Source organism: Balearica regulorum, chromosome 12 (assembly GCF_011004875.1).
Source record: "Balearica regulorum gibbericeps isolate bBalReg1 chromosome 12, bBalReg1.pri, whole genome shotgun sequence".
In the NCBI taxonomy this organism is placed as follows: Eukaryota; Metazoa; Chordata; class Aves; order Gruiformes; family Gruidae; genus Balearica; species Balearica regulorum.
In genome coordinates this window covers 22270220-22294027 of record NC_046195.1, presented here as the reverse complement: position 1 = coordinate 22294027, position 23808 = coordinate 22270220, and the positions used below count along the sequence as shown (strand labels likewise).

The following is a 23808-nucleotide window of genomic DNA, read 5'->3' as shown; positions in this document are numbered from 1 at the left end:
GGACACAGATGTAGTTTTCTCCTCTGTTAGTTCCTCTGCATGAAAAAAACTGGACGTTCTCTGCACAGAATGAGTGTATGTATATACATAAGTACAGCATATATTTGAATATGCAATTATGTAGTATTAAATGTCTATTAAATATGTGTACACAGTTAAAAAATGAAGCCACCATGACTCACTCTGGTTAAAGGATAAATGACTGAACCAATAAAACATCTATAGCATAAACCAAGGACATAAAGAGAGAGCAAGATAATAATTGTGCCGAGCCCCAGCCAGCCCCAGGAGCTGGCAGGAGGCAGAAGAAATGGAGATGCTTAGATGAAACCCCAGCTGCTGGTAAGGCAGAAGCCAGATGAGCATCCTTCAATACCATCCCAGAGGAGTTCAACAAAATCCACTGAAATGGATTCAGAGAAACTAAATGTTTATCTCAGAAGCGTAGTTCGTACAGGAACGATGGTTATAACAACGTGCAGAGACCTGGCTGCCAAATACCAAATGTGGAATCTGAGGACTTTGGCACCTATCCTTCAGTCTGAGCTTTTTAATGCTGCTTTTGGCTAGTGTGGATGGTTTTAGAAGGGTTTCCAAGCGGCTTTTATATATATATTTATATATATATGTCTGTGTAGAGGCATATTTGAGTGTATACAAACTTATATATAATATTCTCTAGGTATATTTTTAGTTGTGACTGTTTCCCTTTTTCTAACCTTTCAGGGAGGGAGCCAGATCGTTTGCACATAGGGGCTGTAACTGCAACCCTGATAGTGGAAAATCTGGGAGGAAAGAATTCAGATTATTAAACTCCAGGGGAAAAAAAACGCTTGGATGTATACTGCTCAAAAAGCTCATCGGTTTGTGGGGTGGCTTTTCTCTGCTCACCATCTTCCCAAGCAGCGAGCGGCTTTCAGACCTCCTTCTCAACACGTTCTCTCCCTTTTTTATTAAGCTAGAGGTGCAACCCAAGGGCCTTCTCCAAGTATGTGAATGGAAAAAAATGACAACAGGCTACCGAAACTCATCCTAACGTGCAATGCAGCTTCGTACAGTCAGGCAGCGGCTGACAGGCCCTGGAGCGTTCCTGGTGCAGGCAGTGCTCAGCGTCATGGGGACTGAGCATCGCCAGTCCCCAGGGCTGGATATCTTGGGTGAAACCTGGGGAAAATGAGAGCTCCCTGTGCTGCTGTGCTTGGGGTAAGGTGGCCTGATAGGAGTTTTGGTAGGAGAGGGAGTTACTGTAAGGGCAGAGATAATTGTGGTGTTGACCCGAAGGGGTGACTTGGCTTGGAGCTGTTCCTCTGCACCAAGTCATACTTTGGTTCATGCCATTTTGAGGGTATTTAAGGTGTGAATTGCATAAGTCTGGACAGGTTTGTTGCTGTGGATGGTATTATTTGAGTAAAATATGCGTGTTCAAAAATGGAAAGAGTTTCCCCAAATGCACACGGGACGTACGTCCTTCAAGTATGGAAGCTTCCATCCCCATGTGCGCTCTCCTCATGCTGCACATGGATGTTTGTGGCAAACGCAAACTGGAATTGCCTTGAGTTTGGGGATAAAATACTCTTAGAGGTTCAAAATCAGGTATAAAAAAAACAAAAAAAAAGGGTAAAAAAGTCCCTCCATCCTTCATCTCCCCTCTCCCAATTGCTTTTCCTGATTGTTGCCCATCATCCCATGAGCAGGAGTTGTGTCACCCCCAAGGAAAGACCGAAGGACCCGTTCCCTCCTCCCACACGTGCATGGGAGGACATGCCAACCACTGTCCTCAGCATTCCATTGCCACCAGACACCCCAGTGCAGAAGCAGGAGAGGGAAAGGGGTCCGGGGGGGGCAGGCTGTGCCCCCACGGGGCAGATGGCAGCAGCGTGATGCTCCATGCAGTGAGCACTGGGACTGCTGCCCCGCGCCGGCTTGTGTCTGTGGATTGAAAGTTTCCAGCTATGCAAAAAATGAAGCTTGAGAAGAACTGGCTGTGGAAGCAAAACCCTGGGAATAAACATCCATTAGCCTTCAGAAGCCGTAAAAATAATAAATATAGCATTCCCAAGCTGGCTGAGGCCAGGGCTTTGCTGATGCTGCTGGCAAGGTGGCATGGCTGGGGAGTGGGTCCCACACGGGCTTCAGGGGCTGCGGGTCTGCCATTTGGGGTGCTGGATGCTCGAGAGAGCTCTTGAGCTGCCCTCTCGCTCCTGAGCTCGTGTCCGTGCTGTTCCGACCCTGCTTTGTAGCAAAGGGGTGCTGTGAAGCCTCGGTGCAGGGTTCGGCCCCCTTGAACCCCACCTGTGCATAGCTCCCCACCGCCCTCGGCAAGCGCTCGTCCTTGCAAGCACCCTAGAACTAACCCCCCCTTCGGAGGGTGCCTGGAGGGGGGGGCAGCCCCGAGCCCCCATCCCCACAGCTGCTCCAGGCACAGACATGACGTTTCCAGTCTGAGTGCGGCCAAAGGGAAAAGGAGGAGGGAGAAGAGAGAAAAATCTGCTCGGTGGATTTAAAGTTATAATTGTGCTGATCTGGAAAAACAGTTAAAGGGTTTGCTATTTCCCTACTACTGCGAGAGGCTTTCTTGGCTGTAATTCTCCTGTGGTTTGGCTGGTACCCGAGCGCTCGGATTATTTTGGTGAAAGGGTACATAACTGCAAAGCATTCCTCCGGCGCGGGGATAATGTCTGCTCCCACCTCTCCCTCCCACCACGCCGGGGCTGCAGGCACGGGCTGGCCGCAGGGTGCGGGATGCTGTAGCAGCCCACCCCATCTCCTATATTCAAAGATTGTCCCCTTTTTAGCACACATGGGATCTTTTTTCCAGAAAATCGCATAGGCTCTGTTCTTAGCATCGCTGGGCTCTTCGTGGCTTTGTCTGCCCCTGCCCAACACCTTCGCAGGGCACCTTGAAGGACACGGGACATCTGACATCCCTGGGGCAAGTCTTCCTTGGCATAAAGCAGCGCAGTTGTCACAGACTCTGGGGTCGGTTTGCATCAGCCAGTTAGACCCTTTCATTATTTTTTTTTTTGTTATTTTCTTTTTTTTTTTAGAAACTATTTGGTCTAATCGGAAAAATAGATGTGGTCTCGTGTTACTCACTGTAGGACTTGGTGAAGAGAGGGGCTCAAAGGCAGACATCCCCTTGCAGACAAACCCAGTCTGCGTCAGCAGCACTCACTTGACACTCTTCTTGGCTGGTGGCAGGCTGAAAGAGGAAGGAAAAGGTCTGCCACCCTGTCCAGCAAAATAGCAAAACTGCACTTGGTATTTTTTTTCTGCAAGGGACCCGATGGGAGGCACACGCAGAAACAGGCATTTGGGCCACCCGACAAATCTGGTGGGCAGAGCGCAGCTGTCCCGCAGCTTCTGGGCTCCCAGGTACCCCAGCATCTCCATCTCGCCTTCCTCACCTCAACAGCCTGAAAATTTCCCCTTCCCCAACCCTGTGGGTTTACCCAGGGCTTTCCAAACCGCTGCAGGAAGAGCAGCGTTCCCTAACATACCTTGGCTTGCTGTGACACACAGGGCTTCCCTCTCTGAGGTGCACCAGGATTTTTAAGAAGAAACAGAAGCAGCCCATCAAACACGAGCTTTGGCAGCCAGGCTCTTGATGTAAAGAGGAAATTTGTCCCCTCGGTGTTTTTAAAGCATCTTCATTGCATTAGCATTCAGCTGCAGCCCTAAGACCCCGGCACCCCTCCGGCGGTGAGACCGGGGGAGGCCGGAGGTGGATGGACACCAACTCCTGCCCATGCCATCACGTTACACATGCTGAAAAATATCTATAGCCTCATTTATGAAGATCACTATGGAGGAAGGGGGTCTTGCTCCTTCCCGTCCCGTATTATTCACCCCTAAAAAGGCCTTTGCAATCACATCTTCATTATTTAGGGCTGGGGGCTCGGTGCCCTGGTGTCAGAGCGCTGAAGGGCAGATGGATGGAGCTGTGATATTGGAGCCGGTGACCCAATGGTGCCTCCAACGCAGAAATGCATGGGTGGGGGAACCCCCCGAGCACCGTTAGCTGGTGATAATGGGTGACTGGGGAAAGCAAGAGGCACCTAATGAGAACCGGAGTCACGGATCAGGGTTTGCTTTGGAAACCTCCAGAAGAGAGCCAGAGATCGCAGGATGGACACGTGCAGCCTACAGACAGCACCGACCAGTGACTCCAAACGCCGCAGTGGAAACCCGCAGCCAAGCCAAGAATCACTGACGGGCCTCGCCTGTAAACACCTCTTTATTACAATATCCCTAAGTAAAAGGGAAAAAATTACACCAGGAAAAATAAGAAAGTATCATTACCGCTGACCACAATATTCTGTGAGTTCCTCAGACATGTTTTGCAACACGCCCGTCATCTGCTATTTTAAGGAGAACGCCGGTAATTTTGCTTACTGCGATGGCTGCGTAATTGCTGCAGCAGCGCGCGGGGCTCGGACCCTGCATGCCTCCGTGTCCCGGCGCTGGGTCCCCGCGGGGCTGTTCCTGTGACGTGGCCGCTCGGCGTGGGGGGAGATGGCCTGCCGGGTGCTGCCCGGACACGGGAGGGGTTTGCAGACGCGCTGTGGGAACGGGCTGTGTAATTAGGAGCATCCATTCCCGGCTCGACCCGACGCGCGGAACAGCTGGTTAAATTACAGTCGTGTTTATGTTTCGTTTTGCAATGAGAGGGTTTGTTATAAAGCAGAGAAAACATTGATCAGCCTTTAAAAAATACAAGAAGCAAGGGTGCTTGTGCATGTCGGTGCCTGCAGACGCTCCCGGTGGGGAGCAGGAGGGGACAGGGAGTGGGTCTGGGTCTGGTCCCGGTCACCTCCGCTCCCTGCACTGGACCCTGCAGGATCGGTGGGACCCAAACCTCAAAGCAAGGATGCGCTACATCTCGGGAGAGAAATCCCCCGAAACTCACCAAATGCGGGGATGCAACACTGCAACTGCTCTGTCGTTAGTAGGCTGGTTATTAATTAGGGCAATATGGGGAGCACAGGGAGGCTTGGGAGCGAGCGAGAGGCTGTAATGCCTCCGCTGGGAATGCTGCTGACCCAACGGCTCTTCTCGCAGCCAGCCTGCGCTCCTCTCCCAGACACCCCAAGCTCCCTCGCCAGCTGCCTGGCCCATGGGACTGCTCCATAGAGAGACAAAAATATCCATGCATCATCTCCTGATACCCCAGCTGCACCTCCCCAGGCTTTGGGCAGTGCTAAGGGATGGATCTGGGCTTAATAACGCAATAGCCACCAACTCAAACTCCCTCTATGAGACCACGTGGGAGGTTGCTCCGCTGCAGATGTTTGTCCCAGGCGTGTTTTCGCGGTGGCCCTCGGTCACCGACACACGAGTTTTCTCTGCTCGTGGTGAGCAGAACTGGCCGGAGCGGCAGCCTGCCCATCGCTGCCCATGCCAGGCGACGGGATCCTCACCGTCAGCAGAGCTGTCCTGCATTGCCCGTGCTCTTCAGCAGAGCTATCTTGTATTTAAAGATGAAAAAAAAATCCCCACAGATTGACAAAATGATTTGCTAGGGGCCACGCAGAAAGCTGCTGTCGGGCCAAGGACTCATTTTCGGGTCCCGCATCCTCCTGTGCCGCCATCTCTTTGACTCCTCTGCCATTTCTGCCTCTCCTTGGACTCCCGCTAGGTATTTTTTTCCACCGTTGCCAACGTGGAGAAAAACATTTCAAAGTCCATTCCTCTGTCACACTCCCTCCAAGGAGCCCCGATCCCATTTAAAGTTTTCCACAGCTGAACTCTCCCTTTCCTGAACCTCCTTAATCACTTCTTCATCCAGTTCCATCTTGAATAAATTAAGTGCAAGTGAATTTGCCTTGCAGGAGATTAAGTGTCCCATTGATTGAAAAATCCTGTGAAAAGCATAGTTGCTTCTCCGTTCCTCCCTAATCCTTGCATTCCCAGATCACCAGCTACACATACCTTCCTTTCCTGATTTCTTTCCATTTAATCAAAATATCTTGAGGCTCAAAAAGAGCTTTGCAACCTCTCCGCGATGCACCCAGGGAGCCTGCTGTGCCAGGTGAGGGGGGTTATTCCCTTAAAAAGTCAGGAATTTGCTGGATGCAAAAAGGCTGAGGGGTCTCTGGGGTGTGGGAACATCATGTGTATGGGGCGAGGGGCTCAGCTGTGTCCAAAGATGTTGGTAAATACAGAAAAAGTGCAGGTAAAGGCCAGCAGCACTTTAGGGGCAATAAGCAGAAATTTAAAAATCATGCAATAGGGAATAATAAATAAAGATTAACAGGGATGAAATAAATTAGGTAGAACCAGACCCAGGACTGTCGGAGGTGGTTTGAGGGTGGTGGCACGCTCCTCCGGGAGGGGATGCTGGGGACAGGCACATCCCTCCGGCTCAGCGCAGCAGCCTGCGGGGACACCCGAACGGCCACGAGCTTTTAAGCGCTGAACTCTGCCACAAATTTCCCAGGGAAATGCTGGCTCCTCCATCGCCTGATGCCTTCAAATCAAGGATGGGTGTTTTTTTCAGGAGGTGCGCTCCAGCCAAACGTAATTTATTGGGTTCAGTAGCGAGATAACTGGCATAATTAATGTCTGTGAGACAGGGAATTTCACCAGATGATGTTTTGACTAAGGGAAAGAAAAAAACCCCAATAATTCAATAAGTACCGAGCAGCTGTGACTCTAAGTGGTTTAGACACTGTTCAGGTTTTATGTTGCCCTGTTGTGCTGCGCACGCAGCTCATGTGCACGTGTAATGAAATAATTTAAAATGGTGCAAAAAAATGCAAATTGAGCTTGACACATCATTTTAATATTTGCTGTGAGACTGGCCCGGCAGCCACAGACACAGCTGTCCCATCCCCAGCCCAGGCAGAGCACCGGGAAGCGGGAGCGAGCACGAGTGATTTGCTTGCAAAACAGAAATTGGGTTTCTACTCCCCTCACCGTCAGGCAGAGCAGAGGCTCCTCGGGTATTTCCCCCAACAGCCTGGTTCTCCTTTTTTTTTTTTTTTTCCCCCCAGGATGAAGGTTGAAAATATCTCCTCAGACATGTTGCTCTGAGCAGTCTGCGCTTTTCCCATTTAATCCTTTTTTTTTTTTTTTTCTTTTTTTGCTTTTGTTTTCCCCATAAGGAGCGCATGAAAAGGAAGGCGAGGGCAGGCTTGTTTGGTTCTTATTTTCTTTTAAAGCTTCATTTATTAGCCAAGCCATGACGCAAGGGTCTGCCGCTTCGCTCTTTGCAGAGGGCTTTACTGGTTTCACATCAGGCTGTGGCCGGGGTGGGGGGGGGGGGGGGGGATTGCAACCCTCCAGGAAGATTTGGGGTGACCCAAGGGTGCGTGGGGAGGGGGAAAGCCAGGATGGAGCAAGGGATGGGTCCCTGCTGCGGCAGGATGCTCCAATTGGATTTGGGGGATTTGGGATGGGACTTTTTTTTTTTTTTTTTTTGGAAAAAAACATTTAAAGCGCAGGTTTACAAACCACAAAGTAAAGGAAGAGGTTTGTAAGCAACCTGCGAGGTGGTGAGTAGAGCAGCGTCTCTGACAGCCGACGCTGGGGAACGCTTGCAGCATCCCTCCAACCAGCACCTTTCAAACAGCTGGAAAAGCCTTTTCCCCCCAGCTGCCAAGTTTCCATAAGAATTTGACAGCTTCAGCTAATTAATCATTTAAATTTAACCGAAAAGGGAAAACAATGCCATTGTCTTTGGGAGACAAAAATTCTGTTTTCATGAGCTTCACGACCTCTTTGCATTCATGGCAGCGTCTGCAAATATTTGGGCTTGCTTGGAGCTTCCAGCCCTGACGTAGGGCTGGGGAATGGGGGGAGTGGGTGGTGTGCCCTCGTCATCGTCTCGTGTTTGGAAGAGATGCCTCAACCTAATAACCGCTGCTGTTGGGGAATATTTATTAATGGGTAGCGTGATAATATTTATATGGGAATATTAATCAATGGGAAAGTCTCAGCTGGGATTTTCCTGCTGTGGGAGGTAATCAAGGCGGGGGGGGCATCAAGGTGGAGCTGCTCTGAGACGTTCATGTTAAATCCTGTCGGTGTTAAATTCTTCTATTGCAATAAAGAACTTAAAAATGAGAACATCGTCTTCTGAGGTGTCTCAACCTTTATTTCTTTTCTCCTCTGAGGTCTTTTTCTCTTTTCCCCCTTCTTCCACCTTCCTCCCCTCTCTGACCACGACCAAACAGGCATCGATACTGCGGCAGAGGGACAGGAGCAAACGCCTTGTACAGGTCAGGGAGAAAGTGCCAGATTTCCCTGAGCTTCTGGAACCTATTGAGGGCAGTTCCAGATGGTTATTATTTTCCCCTAATTAATCTCCTCGTTAGCAATGAAGCTGTAAGACAGGAAGTATTTCCATGAGAATCCTTAAACACTGCTCAGATTTTGGAGCTTTTAAGTTGGTGAGCAATTCCATTTTATAGTGGTGGAATAAAAGAATAAAAAAGAATAAAAGATGCGTGTTTAGTGTCTTTGTAGAAGCAGCATTTTTTTAAAAAACGACCATTTCTGGTCTAACAGGCAACATCTGTGCCGGGGACGGTTGCTTTGCCAGCTGCTGGGTAGGGTGGCACAGAACAGAAGAAGTCCTGTTTATCTGACCATCCAGACCCAGACGGTTCCATCCACCGGTAGGATTTTGAAAGCAAAAAAAGCAAAGGAGCAGATTTATTTTGGGGCTAACACATTGGGAGCAGAAGACGCCAATAACTCGTGGTTCGGGGTATTTTTGAACTAGCCTGGAAGGAATGGCCACATTCCTCAGGTCCTGTTCTCCTCCTCCTTTGGTTTGCTGTTTTGTACTAGTCTGGTCAAGTCCGCAAGAAAAAGTGAGAAAAATGCTTGCAATGTCCCAGATACATCCCAACTTGTGGCCTGCACCCTTGGTGGGTGTTTTTATCAGCTCCTCTGAATTCCAAGAACAGATAGATGCCTAGCATCCTTACCCGCCGCTGAGCTGGGGATCCGAATGTACCGCCCCGGGCTGCTCGTAAGGGACCAACCCCACGTCGGAGCAAAATTTTTCACCTTTTTAGTGGGGAAAATTCCCCACAGATCCCAGTGTGAGTTGCTGTTACTGCTAGACCAGCTCCTTGCTATTCCTTTGGGGATCACCAGGCAGAACTCCTTCCTACACATCCGTGTCCTGAAGACAATCCTGGCACAAAAAGGTTCCTACCTGAAGCAGCGGTGGGAAGGGACACCTCCATTTCCCCCTCCCCGGAGACAGCCGTGCCCACCACAGGACCTCAGACGGATGCTGAGGATTTTGATGCTGGTGCTGGCATGGTGGTGACGGGGGTCCCCCGCTCCTCCCTGCACTCCCAGATGGTTTTGCAGACCTCAGTCGCTGCCAGACATTTGTTCACCCCCGTTGCGTCTGATGGGCATTACTTCCGAGCAGCACTGAGTCATTGTCCTGGCTTATTGCTGCCTGCTGTTGTGGGGAGGGGAAGTCGAAATAGTGCTTTTGCTGTTTGTACCGAGTCAGATCAGGGGAACAACGGCATCCCCCCCAGCAAGGGACCTTCTCCTGACACCTCCTGAACCACGAGTCAGGGACTTGGGCTGGGGAATCCTTTTTCCCGGGGGGGTTCCCCTCTGGCATTGCCTGTGGGTTTGTTCCCACACCTCCCATCCAGCCTCTGGGCACTGACGGATCCCTCTTTCCTGCAGGCTGGTGGTGGGAGCTCCCTACGAAACCAACGGCCAGCAGAAGACGGGAGATGTCTACAAGTGCCCGGTGACCAGCGACACCCACAGCAACTGCACCAAACTCAACCTAGGTATTGCACACCCGCGGGGCAGCGAGGGGAGCCGGGTGTTTTTAACATGGTGCTTTTTATCACTGTTTTCATCTGTAAAGATGCACCCTGTCACATTACCCAGATTGTCCCCAAAAGCGTGAGGATTGCGTGTTTTAGGAGGATTTTTAGATAAGGAATTATTTCAGGTGTTCAATTTACTCCTGGTGCTGAGCTTTAAGCATTGTTAGGGTTAAATCAAGCAAATCAGAATAAAGTTGAAAAGTTATTTATTTAATATAGCTTAAAGCAATATTAAATGATCAGGATAAACTTATCAGTGGATAACGGTCCCACTAGCAAATACATGACTGCACATGGCGGTGTCTGTATTCCCCCTCCGGGGGATGCTCGGATGATGTGGCCACCACAGCAGGTTCCCTGGGAACCAGGCAAGTTTTGCTCCCAGCATCCAGCCTGCCCCCATGGCTTTGGTATTTGGGGAATTATCACCCAGCCCCACCACCCCCAGGTCCCATCACTGTTGTCACAGGAGGAGAAACCCTGGGGGTGCTCCGGTCCTGCAGACATCCCAATCCCATCTCCCTGGATGGAGATAGCGAGCTCTTTCTCAGGGTTTCTTGGGCTGGTCCAGCACCAACCATGCCAACAGTATCGTGGTATTGGGACATGCAAGGCACAGGGAGGACAAGTCCCCTTTGCTGCCCAAAAAGTGGGACACTGGATGGGCATGTCCCTGTCTCAGTGGGGAACATGAGAACAGGGACTTTCTCATGGTCCTGAGAAGTATCGCTGGGGTTTGGGGGCAAGGTCTGGGATTTTTTAACACTGGAGCAGCTGGAGCAGCTGTTCTCACTTTATTTTTCATCATTATGAATCTGAACTATCCTGAGTTTCTACCAGAGCTGATAAGCAAGGAGGAACTTTGGATCATCTGCAATATTTGATTGATTGCAATCCAAGCACAACTACAGGCTGGGTGGAGAATGGATGGAGAGCAGCCCTGAGGAGAAGGATTTGGGGATGTTGAGGGATGAGAAGCTCAGCATGAGCCAGCAGTGGGCACTTGCAGCCCAGAAAGCCACCCGTGTCCTGGGCTGCATCACCAGCAGCGTGACCAGCAGGTCGAGGGCAGGATTCTGCTGGAGCACCTCTGCTATGGAGACAGGCTGAGAGAGTTGGGCTTGTTCAGCCTGGAGAAGAGAAGGCTCCGGGGAGACCTTAGAGCCCCTTCTGGTACCCAAAGGGGCTCCAGGAAAGCTGGAGAGGGGCTGGTGACAAGGGCAGGGAGTGACAGGACAAGGGGGATGGCCTGAAGCTGCAGGAGGGGAGATGGAGACAAGATCTGTGTCAGAAATCCTTCCCCGTGAGGGTGCTGAGGCCCTGGCACAGGGTGCCCAGAGAAGCTGTGGCTGCCCCTGGCTCCCTGGCAGTGTTCAAGGCCAGGTTGGATGGGGCTTTGGGCAACCTGGGCCAGTGGAGGGTGTCCCTGCCCATGGCAGGGGGTTGGAACTGGATGGGCTGGGAGGTCCCTTCCAACCAAACCAGTCTGGGATTCTATGATGGCTCCAAATCTTTTGGGTTTTTAAACATTGTTTTCATTTTTTCCTTTTTTTTTTCTATTTCTATGAGAACATCAAGATTCTTCAACAAAATAAATCTCCTATGTGTGTAAATTTGAATCTTGCTAAAAAGCAATCTTTTTTCCATTGGAAATGAGTCTTGAATGAAAAGGTCAGTTCCATGAGCACATCCTATTTTGTTTGTTTTTCCCAATTAACTTGTCTAATTAGCACAATCCACTGAGGCCATTTGAGTAAAACCAGATGCTGAGCTGCCCTGGTGGGATGCCAAGCTGACAGCAAGCGTGCAGCAGAGATGACCATAGCGTGGAGAAGCACGATCTGACATGGGACCCGGGCTCTGCCCCTGCTCTTCCCACGCCAAGCAGGCAGTGGGTGCACGAGCTGGCGGGCAGCATCCTGCTCCCCAGCACAGAGCCGCGGTTTCAAGGTGCAGCATACCCGGGTACCAGAGCAGGGCAGTGGGGTGTCAGCATCTGCAGTCGGGATCCTGGAGGATCTATAACGTGGGCTGAAGCCCCTTTTTCTCTGGATTTGCTGCAGCGTGCGTACAGAGAGTGGGTCGGAGCGAGCTTAGGTGAGAGCCAGGGCTGTAGCCGGCTGCTCCGCAGGGATGAAGCGAGGGGTTGCTGGAGACTGCTCAGCGTCGGGCTGAGCTCCCTCAAGCTCTGGGTTCTGGATCTCGGTTTCTGAGCCTCCCCTCGGTTTAAACCTCAGTAAGAAACTTCCAAAGGCCAAAGGCAACGAAACCACACCCCCAGTTTTACCATTAATTGCCCAATTTCCTCCTTCTCAGTTTGTTTCTCAGGCAAAACAGCAAAGGGGGAGCCTTGGGTCACGGGGAGCTGCCTTGGCCCCTGCAGTGGAGGAATGGCTGGGTTGGGCAGCGTTTGTGTCACAGCTAAACGATATTAGCATTAACCGAAAGACAGGGCTGCCCTGGGGGCTGTTCCTGGGTCCTGGGCTGAGACGTGGGAAACGAAAGCAATACTCAGAGATAAACCGGCCCAACAACAAGCAGCTAGAGCTGCTCAGAGGGGTTTCTTCCTCAAGACTGGCTGCGTAAGAGATGCTGGCTCTGACTCACAGTCTGATTCCCTAGAAGACGTTTCTCTGTGTTGGTTGTGGCATCTGAGAAAAAAACCCAATCCTTACCTTGACAACTGCTTCCAAAAAAGAAGCAAAAGCACCAGGTCTGCAGTGTAAGCACACCGAGATGGCTCTCCTCCAGCGTTCGGCTGGGTTTCCTCTTGCTCCAGAGATGCTGGGGAGCAACACGGGGACATGGGCTGGGCGGCTGGCATCCCTGCCCAGCGGTTCTCCCTAATTGCATCCTCTTTCCGAAGGACGGGTAACGCTCTCCAATGTCTCCGAGCGGAAGGACAACATGCGCCTCGGCCTCAGCCTGGCTACCAACCCCAAGGACAACAGCTTTCTGGTGAGGAACGGGGTCCTCCCTGCGCGGGGAGGTCACTGCAGGGTGCGTGTACATCAGTGTGTAAAAGCATGCAAAACCAGATGCATGTAAATCAGCGTGTAAAGGCATGCAAACATGCCTCTCTGGGTATTTATATATATGCTGTGTGCACCACAGGGCTCAGAAACCTCACCTTCCGTGGGGAAAAAGATGCCAAAGGAGAGGACAGCTTTGCAAAGCAGCAACTAAAAAGTGGCAGTTTTAAACCCATCCTTCATACTTGATTTTTTTTCCCCCCAGGCCTGCAGCCCTCTCTGGTCCCACGAGTGCGGGAGCTCCTACTACACCACGGGCATGTGCTCCCGGGTCAACTCCAACTTCAGGTTCTCCAAGACGGTGGCTCCGGCTCTGCAGAGTACGAGAAACAATCTGTCCTGCGGCTCTAACCCTGCCTTTGAAGTCAGGGAATTCTGTTCTCTAATCGCTCCAGTCCCATTGAGAAAACAAAGCGATGTCAGTGTTTAAGCGAAGGCAAGAGAGCAGAGGAAATGGTTGCAGGGAAGTGATTCAAAGGGGGTTACGTACACAGACATCTGGTAAACATTTTTCTTTTGACTGACACCCGGGGAAGACAAAAAATACCTTATTCGTCCAAAACCAGAAATAAAAGTATCCAGAATTTTTTATCAGCACAGCTAGGAAGGCAAAATAGGGAAAGAATTCAGACCTTGGCCACACAAAACAAAGAGCTCATTGACGGAAAGCTAAATATTTTGGCCCAAATTTGTAAATTTGGATACGTGATTTTATTTTGAGGTATTAAGTAAGCTTCCTGGCTTTCCTGTAGGTGGTAAGAAATTGCAGAAGCCTGTCCTGCACCATCAGAGCTCCCAGAAGCTCCTTGCCCCAGCCGGGCATGGGATGTGATACCCGAACTCCATCACCCGTTTGGTGTCAATTAATTCTCACAGCGTAGAGCAGAGCATGGGAAAATGGGAATTTTGGTGGGCAGAGGCAGTAAAGGCAGAGCCCACCACCAAATTCACAGTGTTGCTTCCCTCTTTATGGCCAGAAGATGCTTTTAGCCCTCACCGCAAAGCGTAATTGTACTTTTAGAGAGAAGGTGGTTAACGAGCAGAGCGTTATCATTTAGCGAGTGGGATGTGGGAGGCTGGCTCTTCTCCCTGGGTCCCGGGATGAGCGGGGGATCGAGATGGTGGGAGGCAGCTGAGGATCACAGTGATGGAGTGACCCACGTGTGACTCCCGGCCATGGATGCACTAACCCATAAATGCCTACAGCAGGTGAAAAGGGAACCTTCAAATTCTGGTTTTCTGCAACTTTTTAAAATATAGGCAATATAGAGAGATGATGCTGAGCAATTTTCCTCACTGAAATCCAGTCAACTGGCTAAATCCTTCGCAGCTCATACTGCTGGGCTGAGCCCTGGGGTCCTCGCTGGGGTTTTTGGCTCCCTCGTCGCTGAGGATTTAACAGGAAGGAGAGGAAATGCCCGACTTGCGTTATATAGCGAGTACAGGCAGAGCTGAGCAGTGACTCAGGGGTAAAGCATTGCTCCGCAGGAGGGACAGGGGCCGGATCCTGCCTACAGCAGGCCACTCTTTGAAGTATGCAATTATATTAGACCGGATAACGGTCCAAATCTGAATCAGAAAAGATACTGCTGAGTGTTATTCTTAGAAAGTTATCTGGTCTTTTCTCGGCAGAGAGGATGCTTGTGGCTTCTCTCTACCTTATTGAAGCCCAAAGGTCTTTATGAATGATTGAAATAAGATTTTTTTTCAAACAAATCATAAGAGCGAGTACCTGACTGCGAGGAATGAAGCCATAAATCTCCCCTTTGCAAGCGTTGCCAAGGTCTTTCAATAACACACTGTGTATTTTTCACAGGATGCCAGACGTACATGGACATAATCATAGTTCTGGATGGATCAAACAGCATATATCCTTGGGTTGAAGTTCAGCACTTCCTGATAAACATCTTGAAAAAATTTTATATTGGCCCTGGCCAGATACAAGTAAGCCCCCACACAACTTGTGCATCCCCCCATGTCCCCTGGCCACGCTCACAGGGCTGTTTTCGACTGCCAATATGCTATAATTTGGTGACATGCTTTTTCAAAATAAACTTGCAATGTATGGATTTTAAAGCCGAGCCCATGGAAATAAAACTCACATTAATGGCCCTAAATGAGCTATGGAGAGCTCAGCATCCCACACCCTGACCGGGCATGGGGAGGATGAAATCATATGGAAATACAGAAGTATTGCCCTGTGCAGAGGTAGCTTGTTGCAGCTGTGAAGAGCTGCATCCTCTCCCTATTAGTAATCGTGGATTGATTTGGGCAGGGATTTGGGCAGGGATATCCTCAACAATGTGCACAAATAATGCCCATTTGGTCCTATCTAGTGATGCTGTGGGTCTGCACTGGGGCACGGCACATCTGCATCACCCCAACCCTTTACAGCAGGGCAGGGGCGGCTGCGCATGAGTGACAGCTGGCAGAGAATAGAAAGAAAATTAAGCATTATCAACAGTCCCGTAGAGGGAAAACTGGAGCAAATTGTGATAGAGTGATTGATTTTTAATGGTGGCTGTTATTTTGTGTGGCTCACAAAGTATACTCATTGTTTCACCAGCCCTTGCTACGTCTTGTTGGTGTCCTTTGTGATATTCCTTTAATCCCTAGGTCCATCCTTTGTGATATTCCTTTAATCCCTAGGTCGGAGTCGTTCAGTACGGAGAAGATGTCGTCCATGAGTTTCATTTAAATGACTACAGGTCTGTAAAAGATGTGGTAGCGGCTGCCAGTCACATAGAGCAAAGAGGAGGTACAGAAACCAGGACTGCCTATGGGATAGAGTTTGCTCGGTAAAAGTCATTCACCTTCCTGTTCCTCCTGATAACAAGTTTAAAATCACCTTTTGTTTTTCTTCCCTCTCTCCCCCTTCACTTTTCCTCACTGCTTAGAAAGCAGGTGGTACGGCCAGGCTAAAAATGCCATTGCAAAAAGGCTCGCTCCGTAATTGGTGCTTTACAAACGATGCTTTGCAAAACTGCTCCACCCTCGGTTGCAGCTGGACCAGACGGAGGGCGCAGAGGCAGACTCTGAAAATGTATCCTCTTTCTGAAAGCACCCAGAGCTGAGCCCTCAGCCCCCAAATGCTATCTGGGTCCCAGGGAGCTCCATCTCCTCCATTACCCTGGGCCAGTGCCTGCTCCTGCACTTCTTTGCTGCAGCCTGCCCAGTATTCCTGCTACAGATTTAGGGCATTTTGCTGAATTAAAGGCTCCTCTCCTGCAAGAAGCCAGCTCCATCAGTGGAAAAATCCCCTTCTAAAGTCCTAAAATGTTTCCCAAGAGTCCAGCACCCGATTGCACCTCCCCAAGGGCTAGCAGCCCACCAAACACCGCTCGGTGTTTTACGACGCGCGCATTCGGGCGCACGTCTCGGCAGCCGCGGCGGTTCCGGCGAGCGTGCGGCGGTGGGAGCTGCGACCCGCCTGGCGAGGCTGAGCAGCCCAGGGCATCTCTTCAATTGCAGCTCGGAAGCGTTTCAGAAAGGTGGCCGGAAAGGGGCAAAGAGAGTAATGATTGTAATCACAGATGGAGAGTCGCACGACAGCCCAGACCTGGAGAAAGTGATTGAGGACAGCGAGAAGGACAACGTCACCAGATACGCGGTGGCGGTAAGTGGGGGGGACCCTCTCGGCAACAAACGGCTGCAAAAGCCGTGCAGAGCTCGGCGGTGCCCCGTGCACCCCAATGCAATGGGGCTGGCAGTGCAGCCCACCTCCAGCACGCCCGACGCGTTTGCAGGGGTCCTTGTTGCTGTCCCTGCTTTTGCAGGAGGCGGTGGGACGCTCGGCTCTGGATTCGGCTGCTGGAGCAGGGACTGTGGGGGGGAAACTGGCAGGACCCTGCATCGCACCAGGCACCCGAACCGCACGAGGGGTGCCCAGCCTGGGCTGCCTGGAGCAAATCCTCGCTCCCCAGTTTGCTCCTGCAATGGGGTGTCAGATGCCAAGGCTGGCAGGCTCCTTCCATACAGACACCCCTCACGTGCTTTGGGACAGCTCTATCCGTGGCATGCAAACCACTGAGTCTTGCATTTCTATTTCAAACCTAGGTATTGGGTTATTATAACAGAAGAGGAATCAATCCCGAAGCCTTTTTAAACGAGATAAAATTTATAGCGAGCGACCCGGATGACAAGCATTTCTTTAATGTCACAGATGAAGCAGCACTCAAAGACATTGTGGACGCGCTGGGGGAAAGGATTTTTAGCTTGGAAGGTGAGTGATGCTCCTCCCTGACACATCCCGGCCGGCCAGGCTGCAGCGGGTTGCTTCAGATGTGCTGTCGGTCCTCGGTTTGCTGAATTTGAACAGGTCACACTGGGGGTTTCCCTAATATCTGTTTGATACAGAACCTAAAACCATACTTTGAATACCTTCATATATAAAGAAATGTCTTTATTTTGAGTGGCTTGCATCCCTCAAGCGTCAGGAGTACAGATGCCCTCTCCTCGAAAAGTGACCCCTCATTTTTGCAGCCGTTATTTGCAGAGCTGTGATGGCTCTGTCATTTACAGGAAACCTCTGAAATTTGCGTGGGGGTTAGCTGGGTGTCAGCATCTTTCTCGCCCATCAAACTCCATTTAAACCCAGCCGGGCTATAAACAGGCAAAACCCACACACCGACTGCCGGGGACTCCCTGGGGTGGCAGACATTGCGGGATTATGGGAATAATGTGGGGTTTTATGGTTTATTGGCTGAAATTAAATATCAGGAAATATTTTTGTTCTAAATGACAGCACTTCTGTCTGCCTTGTGACAAGTTTGTTGGTCTCCAGAACTAAATTTATCTAAATGTCATAGGAAAAGCGCAACCTGGGATGAACAATTGAAACAGAAGATGGAGGGCTTTCACTGAAAATAAAACATCTCAGGGTTTGGGGGAATTTTGGTCAAATCAACTCACAAACTCCCCACCAGTTTGCCAGTTCCCTTGGTGCAGCCAGCCCAATGCTTCTCAGTGGAAGAAAGCTTCCCTGGGTGAGAAGCTTCACCTAGATGCAATTATGAAGCGAAATCCTCTAAATCCACATTTTTGTGTAACTTTGCAACTAGGAAATGAGACAACCCCATCGTGGCAGAGCTCCCAGTCTCTATTAGCAGCACAAGTTTGTGTAATTGTGGTGATTCAGGGAGAAACAGGCTCATTTATGGCAACTGAGGTCCCCTGTGCTCCAGGGTGCTCATCCCACCCCAACCCACCGAAGCACAGCTCAGCCCCTCCAGGAAAGCAAAGCTCTCCATTAAATACAAATTCTGCCCCCCCACACCCTTTATTTTTGTTTGTTTTTTTAAGGAACCAACAAGAACGAAATCTCCTTTGGCCTGGAAATGTCCCAAACTGGCTTTTCATCGCACGTTGTGGAAGTAAGAGAGTAAATGTGGGGTTTTTTTTTTTCTCTTGTCTGTGCAAGCAGATGCTGTGTGCTTTCTATCATCAACTGCAGCTGCAGGTGGGGAGACGGGTATTTTGGACAAGTTATTAATCATAAAGCTAAATTTCTCACTCGAGCATAAGGAAGAAAATGCTTTTGCTGCTGGTTTATCTCATGGGGAGCTGCTGGCAGACCGGTGCCTTCCTTAGGACCAGCCTGCAGCAGCTCCTCGCGATGCCACCACGACCTCTTGGAAAGGACGTGCTGGGATGTGCCATGGGGGAAGGCGCTTGTCGGTGGTGGGATGCAGAGGATGGGCAGTCCCCCTCCACCCACCAGCTCTGCGGGCTGGCAGGTCCGAGCGAAAAGCCAGCAGGGATTTCTGCTCGGGCTTTTCCTGGGGAGGAAAAGCACGGTAAAAAGATATGGATGGGGTGGAAATGTCATTCCAGCATGTTTAAAAATCTCCATCATTCCAGGTGTGCTTTGGAGAATGGATGGCTTGATTATTTTTTATTACTACTAGTACTGACTGTTTTTTTGTTTTCCATTTGTGAGATTTCTGCCCTTTTCTATAAATTGTGTGATTTCTGGGAGGGACCATGTGCTGTTTTCTTCTTTTGCACTTTGCAGCCTCCAATAAGCATATATTCTAGGATTTGGGCTTTGAGGGACCCCCACATGTGTTCTCACACAAAACCAGCCCATTGGGTCCCCTCGTCCATCTCAGCATGAATCGGCTTTGCCCACATGGGCAGCGTGGCGGAGAATTGTCTCCAGTTGGCAAGAAATACCCTCAAACCACTCCTGCTCTCCCGCAGGACGGGATCTTGCTGGGGGCGGTTGGTGCCTACGACTGGAACGGAGCCGTCCTGAAGGAAACCAGCAGCGGGAAGGTCATTCCCTTGCGGGAATCTTATCTCCAGGAGTTCCCGGAGGAGCTGAAAAATCACGGAGCGTATTTAGGTAAGAAAGCCGAATGAGGCTCTGCTGCCAGGGCTGAATTCATGATTTTATGCTTAATAATAGGAAGCACAACATATTTCTCAAATGACTAATAGCAGCCAGCGCTCCCAGTGTAGGCGGTCCCATTCCCGGCTGTTTGCAAGCTCCCGTCGGCACGAGAGCTGTGTGGCCCCTTGCTCGAGGATGCAGAGTACGTGAGCATCCTCACCCGGGGAGAGTCCGGTGTTGACCATGATGTGCAGCACAAAAGTGATTTAAATGCAGAAGTAGCTCAGCCACTGGCCAGCCTGGGTCATCTACAGCACTTACTGGAACGGTTTAAAAGCACTGATGAAATTTCATGCCTAGGGAGGAAATACCTGCTGGGTTAATCCATTCCATGTGTGGCCGTTGAAGCCCCGGAGTAAAAATATCAGCCTAGTTTGCAAAATGAAGCCTGTCTCCGGAGATGTGCGTGCCAGGCTGAGCTGCCCCGTGGCAGGGAGCTGGGGGAGGGGATGCTGTGGGGTCATCTGCCGGTGTGTGGGGCTCTCCCCTCCTCTGGGGACATGGACAGCCCTCGGACACGTGGGTCGTCTCTTGGGGTGACAGCAGGGTGGCCCCAGGGCTCAGCTGTGAACGCTTGGAGCAGGGACAGCTGCAGCTGTACAGGGGGTACCCATGACAGTACGGGGAGCTCAGCTGGGCTCTGTCTTTCCCATTGCCTCGAGTAAGAAAATCCGAAATATGAAGGAAATCCGGTGCATCCTGCTGCGGAGCAGCCCGGCTCACCCAGCACCAGGACCTTGGGGTTTCAAGGCTGGTGCTTGGCTTAGGAATACCCACCCAAGAGGGGAATATTTAGGGAGACAGAGACCCCAGGCAGGGCCAATGGTCAGGGAAATGGGTCCATAAACCCCAACAATCCCTGGAGATACTCAAAATGTGACCCTAAGTGATCTGATCCAGCTTCAGCGTTGGCCATGCTTTCAGTTTCTAATAATTTAAGTAGCATTTAAAACCGACTGTGAACGTACAGGAACCTGGAGCTGGGTGTGAAAATGGGATTTTGCAGCCCCAGTGTTATATTCCTACATAAGCCCATCCACAACCGCGGGCAAGTGCCACAGCCCAGTGTGCGACCTGCGGTGTTGGTGATCCCGGTGCAGAAAATAACCCTTCTGGGTAAGAAAGAGGGATTGCTCAGGGTCATTCTCTTACGCAGGGTTATTTCCTTGAGAGCTTATGATCAACGGTCTTGATGGTTTCATGGCTTTTATTGGACTGTGAATGTTAACGTCAAGCATCAGCAAAGTCTGTCACGCTTGGTTTCGGATGCGGCGTTACCGGGGTCTCGAAGGAGCGGAGCAGCGGGTGCTGCAGCCTCCCAGCGTGCACACACCTTGCTAGCGTTTGTTTAACTTGATGTCAGCCATGAAGTAAAACACTTATCAGGCTGGGAATTGGACTCGCCTTCCACAAAAGAAGGATTTTGCATGGGGTTCGCCGGCTGCATTAGGCAGTGCCAAAACTCCTGGTGCAGCTGCACTGCTCAGGGTGTAGGTAGGACCCGAGCAGGCGGCTCAAAGCCCAAGGTCAGGGCACGGGGGTTTATTGAAATGACTTATCTTTGAAGAAATCTGGGTTTCCAGCTTCCTGATCTGGGCGGCAGCCAGAGTTGTGTCGGCAGCTGCGGGCTAATGGGAAGCAGATCACTGGGCAGCGGCTGGGAGCAGGCAGGGAGCTGCTCAGCCGTGCTCACCCCTTCCAGGTTACACCGTCTCCTCCGTCATATCCACCAAGCATGAGCGGATTTACGTCGCGGGAGCACCCAGGTTCAACCACACTGGGAAAGTCATCATTTTCAGCATGCACAACAACCGGAACCTCACCATCCATCAGGCACTGAAGGGAGAGCAGGTAATGCCAGGGGACACGCTGCCAAGGATGCTGTGTGGATTTTTCCACCTGGCACTCACGCTCCTCCATACCTCCTCCCCTTTCATTTTGCAAATTGTTCTGTTTAAATGGCTTGGCAGTGTAACGCATCCACGGACAGTTGGGGATGTCCTGGCTGTTGCTGGACCCGCAGCTCCAAACCACGAAGCTGTATCAGGGACAGGGCTTGAAATGTCCCTGCGGTCCCCTCCGGGGAGGGTGACAGTGCCCCTGCACACGGGGAGCGTTGCTTCCATCGCCTCCTCTGTCTCCTCCAGATCGGCTCCTATTACGGCAGCGAGATCAACTCCCTCGATGTCAACGGTGATGGCGTCACCGACGTTTTGCTGGTGGGAGCCCCCATGTACTTCAGCGAGGGCAGGGAGAGGGGGAAGGTCTATGTCTACACCCTGCGGGAGGTACGTGGCAGCACCGCGGGGCGAGCTGGGGACGCCGCAGGGGAAGGGGCATTCGGGTGCTATCACAAGAACTGCACCGCATCTCCTCGTGTCGCCTCCCCGCAGTGGCTCCGGGCTGCGCCCGCCAGCTTCCATCAAACGTCGCAGGGCACGGCAGCCCGGCCCAAAGGCAGAAGAGTTTGGCAGCGCCTCGCTGTTTCGGCTGCTGCAAGGCTCGAGGAGGATTTGCATGTTTTCCTTGTTTATAAACAATCTCGGGGGTTTGCTCGCTGCCAGTGAAGGAAGTCCAGCCTGTGCTGGAGCAGAGCCGCCTCGTCTCGAGACTTTGCTGCTCCCGTCCGGGCGAGCTTCCCAGCCCCGAGGAGGTGATGCGCAGGGTGCAAGTTCAGATCTTTGCAATATGGGTGTCTCTCCAGAGAAACAGTGCCCATCCACTTTGCCTCCCCCAAAACCATTCCCTCCAAGGGCACCTTCCTGCCCGGAGGCTGGGGCAGCCATGGGGTTGTGGGGAGCAGCAAGGTCGGTCCCTCCACCATCGCTTCAGGGCACAGACGGGATGTGTGCCACCCCCGTGCCCTGCCCTGGCGCCCAGCAGTGCTCTGGGGCAGGACCAGCTTTCCTGCCACCCTCAGATCTGGCTCAAAATGAGGTTTCTGAGCCAAATCCATCAGGCTTCAGGGGCGCACAGGGCAGCAAGCAGGTCATGCTCTACATCTGAGGCTGCAGAGCCTGCCAGCAGCACTGGGACTCCCCATATCTAAAGCACAGCTTTTTATGCCATTATTTATGTAGGTTGCTATTTTATAGCAAAAAGGAAGTTTTATAGCAAAAAGGAAGGCAAAGCAGGTGTGGGGCTGGCACGGGGCTCATCCACCGCCCCAGGAGGGCTCTCCCCTCCTTCCGTAGAGGAACTGCTCCCACATCACTGCATCTTGTTTGTTTGCCTTTGAGGGTTTTCTCCTCTTGTCACACTTGCTGCTGATGTTTTTTGGGGGGGAGTTTTTTACCTTTTCTCTTTGGCTGGCCCAGCAGAACCGCTTCGTTTCCAGTGGTGCCCTCGTAGATCTGCAGAGCTACCAGAACTCCCGCTTTGGCTCCTGCATCGCCGCCGTGCCGGACCTCAACCAGGACTCCTACAATGACCTTGTCGTCGGGGCACCTTTGGAGGATGAGCATCAAGGAGCGATATACATCTTCCTTGGCTTCAAAGATACCATCCTGAAGAAGTACAAGCAGGTATGGCTCTTGGGTGCTTCAGTTGTCCTCGTCCTTCATGAGAATAAATGTCATTTGTGCCCATTTTAAGGATTGATAAAGCACAATGAATTCACACACAGTATTGTATTGTTAATTATTATTGCCAGACGTGTTCTCTTGTGAGGGGTCCAAGACAAAGTAAATGTAGGATATGGAAAACACGCTTGAAATTAGGGGCAACGCTTAGCCCTCAGTGCAATGGATTACCATAGATAAAATACTTCTCACGCTTGTGAGAAATAGTAAATGTGCAGAGTAAATTCAGCCAAAATCTCTGGATGGTGTCTTTGAGGAGAAACTGCTCTCATTCCTTGGAAAATTATGTTTGGTGCAATCACTTCAGTAGCATGATGGAGGTCAGCGTGGCAAACTCCTCCTTGGCAGGCAGGGATGCTCCTGCTGGAAACCAGGCTGGATTCTCCCCTTTCCTTTCAGCGGATAGCAGCTGCGGACCTCGCACCAGGCCTGATGTACTTCGGATGCAGCATCCACGGACAGTTGGACATGAACGAAGATGGGCTCGTAGACTTGGCTGTCGGCTCTCTGGGGAACGCTGTGCTGTTGTGGTTAGCTGTATCTCGTTTGGCACTCTCCTCTGCCCAAAGCTCATTGCAATACACTGACATTTTTTGAGGGAAAACTGAACTTCCAGCAATCTGACCCATCTTTCCACAATAATGACCCCTTGTCCGGGGGGGCTGTGGGATTTCAATGCCGTTGGGCCCTAGAAGGATGTCACAGTTGGTTTTGCATTGAATTTCATCATTAGTTCCCCAGGAGTTTCAAACCAGCTCATTGATTTGTGGTGATTTGCCCAGGCTCCCTCCGGTCTAATTTAATAAGAGCAATTTAATATTTGCAAATATTGATTAATGTTTGGAAAGTGCCTCGAAGCTGTTAGGATGGAGGGTAGCTGTGCCCTGCAGAAATGGGCCACTCTGGGGTCTGCCTCAATGTTGAGAAAATGGGTGAAAAGGTGTGAAAAAGGTGGATCGGGAGGTGCGGGAGAGTTTTGGAGG

General features: G+C 51.0%; 1 protein-coding gene across 3 annotated transcripts in view; it reads left to right on the top strand.

Annotated features, from left to right (window-relative positions):
• Positions 1 to 23808, top strand: part of ITGA11 (integrin subunit alpha 11) — a 51900-nt gene that overhangs the window by 10837 nt on the left and 17255 nt on the right. For 2 of the 3 annotated variants that reach the window (XM_075764251.1, XM_075764249.1), the window contains exons 3-15: positions 9667 to 9776; positions 12685 to 12776; positions 13056 to 13170; positions 14667 to 14794; positions 15500 to 15648; positions 16322 to 16466; positions 16907 to 17072; positions 18152 to 18222; positions 19052 to 19196; positions 20947 to 21095; positions 21392 to 21532; positions 22562 to 22768; positions 23225 to 23355. In XM_075764251.1, coding sequence (XP_075620366.1) covers positions 9667 to 9776; positions 12685 to 12776; positions 13056 to 13170; positions 14667 to 14794; positions 15500 to 15648; positions 16322 to 16466; positions 16907 to 17072; positions 18152 to 18222; positions 19052 to 19196; positions 20947 to 21095; positions 21392 to 21532; positions 22562 to 22768; positions 23225 to 23355 — 1749 coding nt within the window. The remainder of the gene's footprint in view (positions 1 to 9666; positions 9777 to 12684; positions 12777 to 13055; positions 13171 to 14666; positions 14795 to 15499; positions 15649 to 16321; positions 16467 to 16906; positions 17073 to 18151; positions 18223 to 19051; positions 19197 to 20946; positions 21096 to 21391; positions 21533 to 22561; positions 22769 to 23224; positions 23356 to 23808) is intronic. The other variant, XM_075764250.1, reaches the window with a different exon arrangement.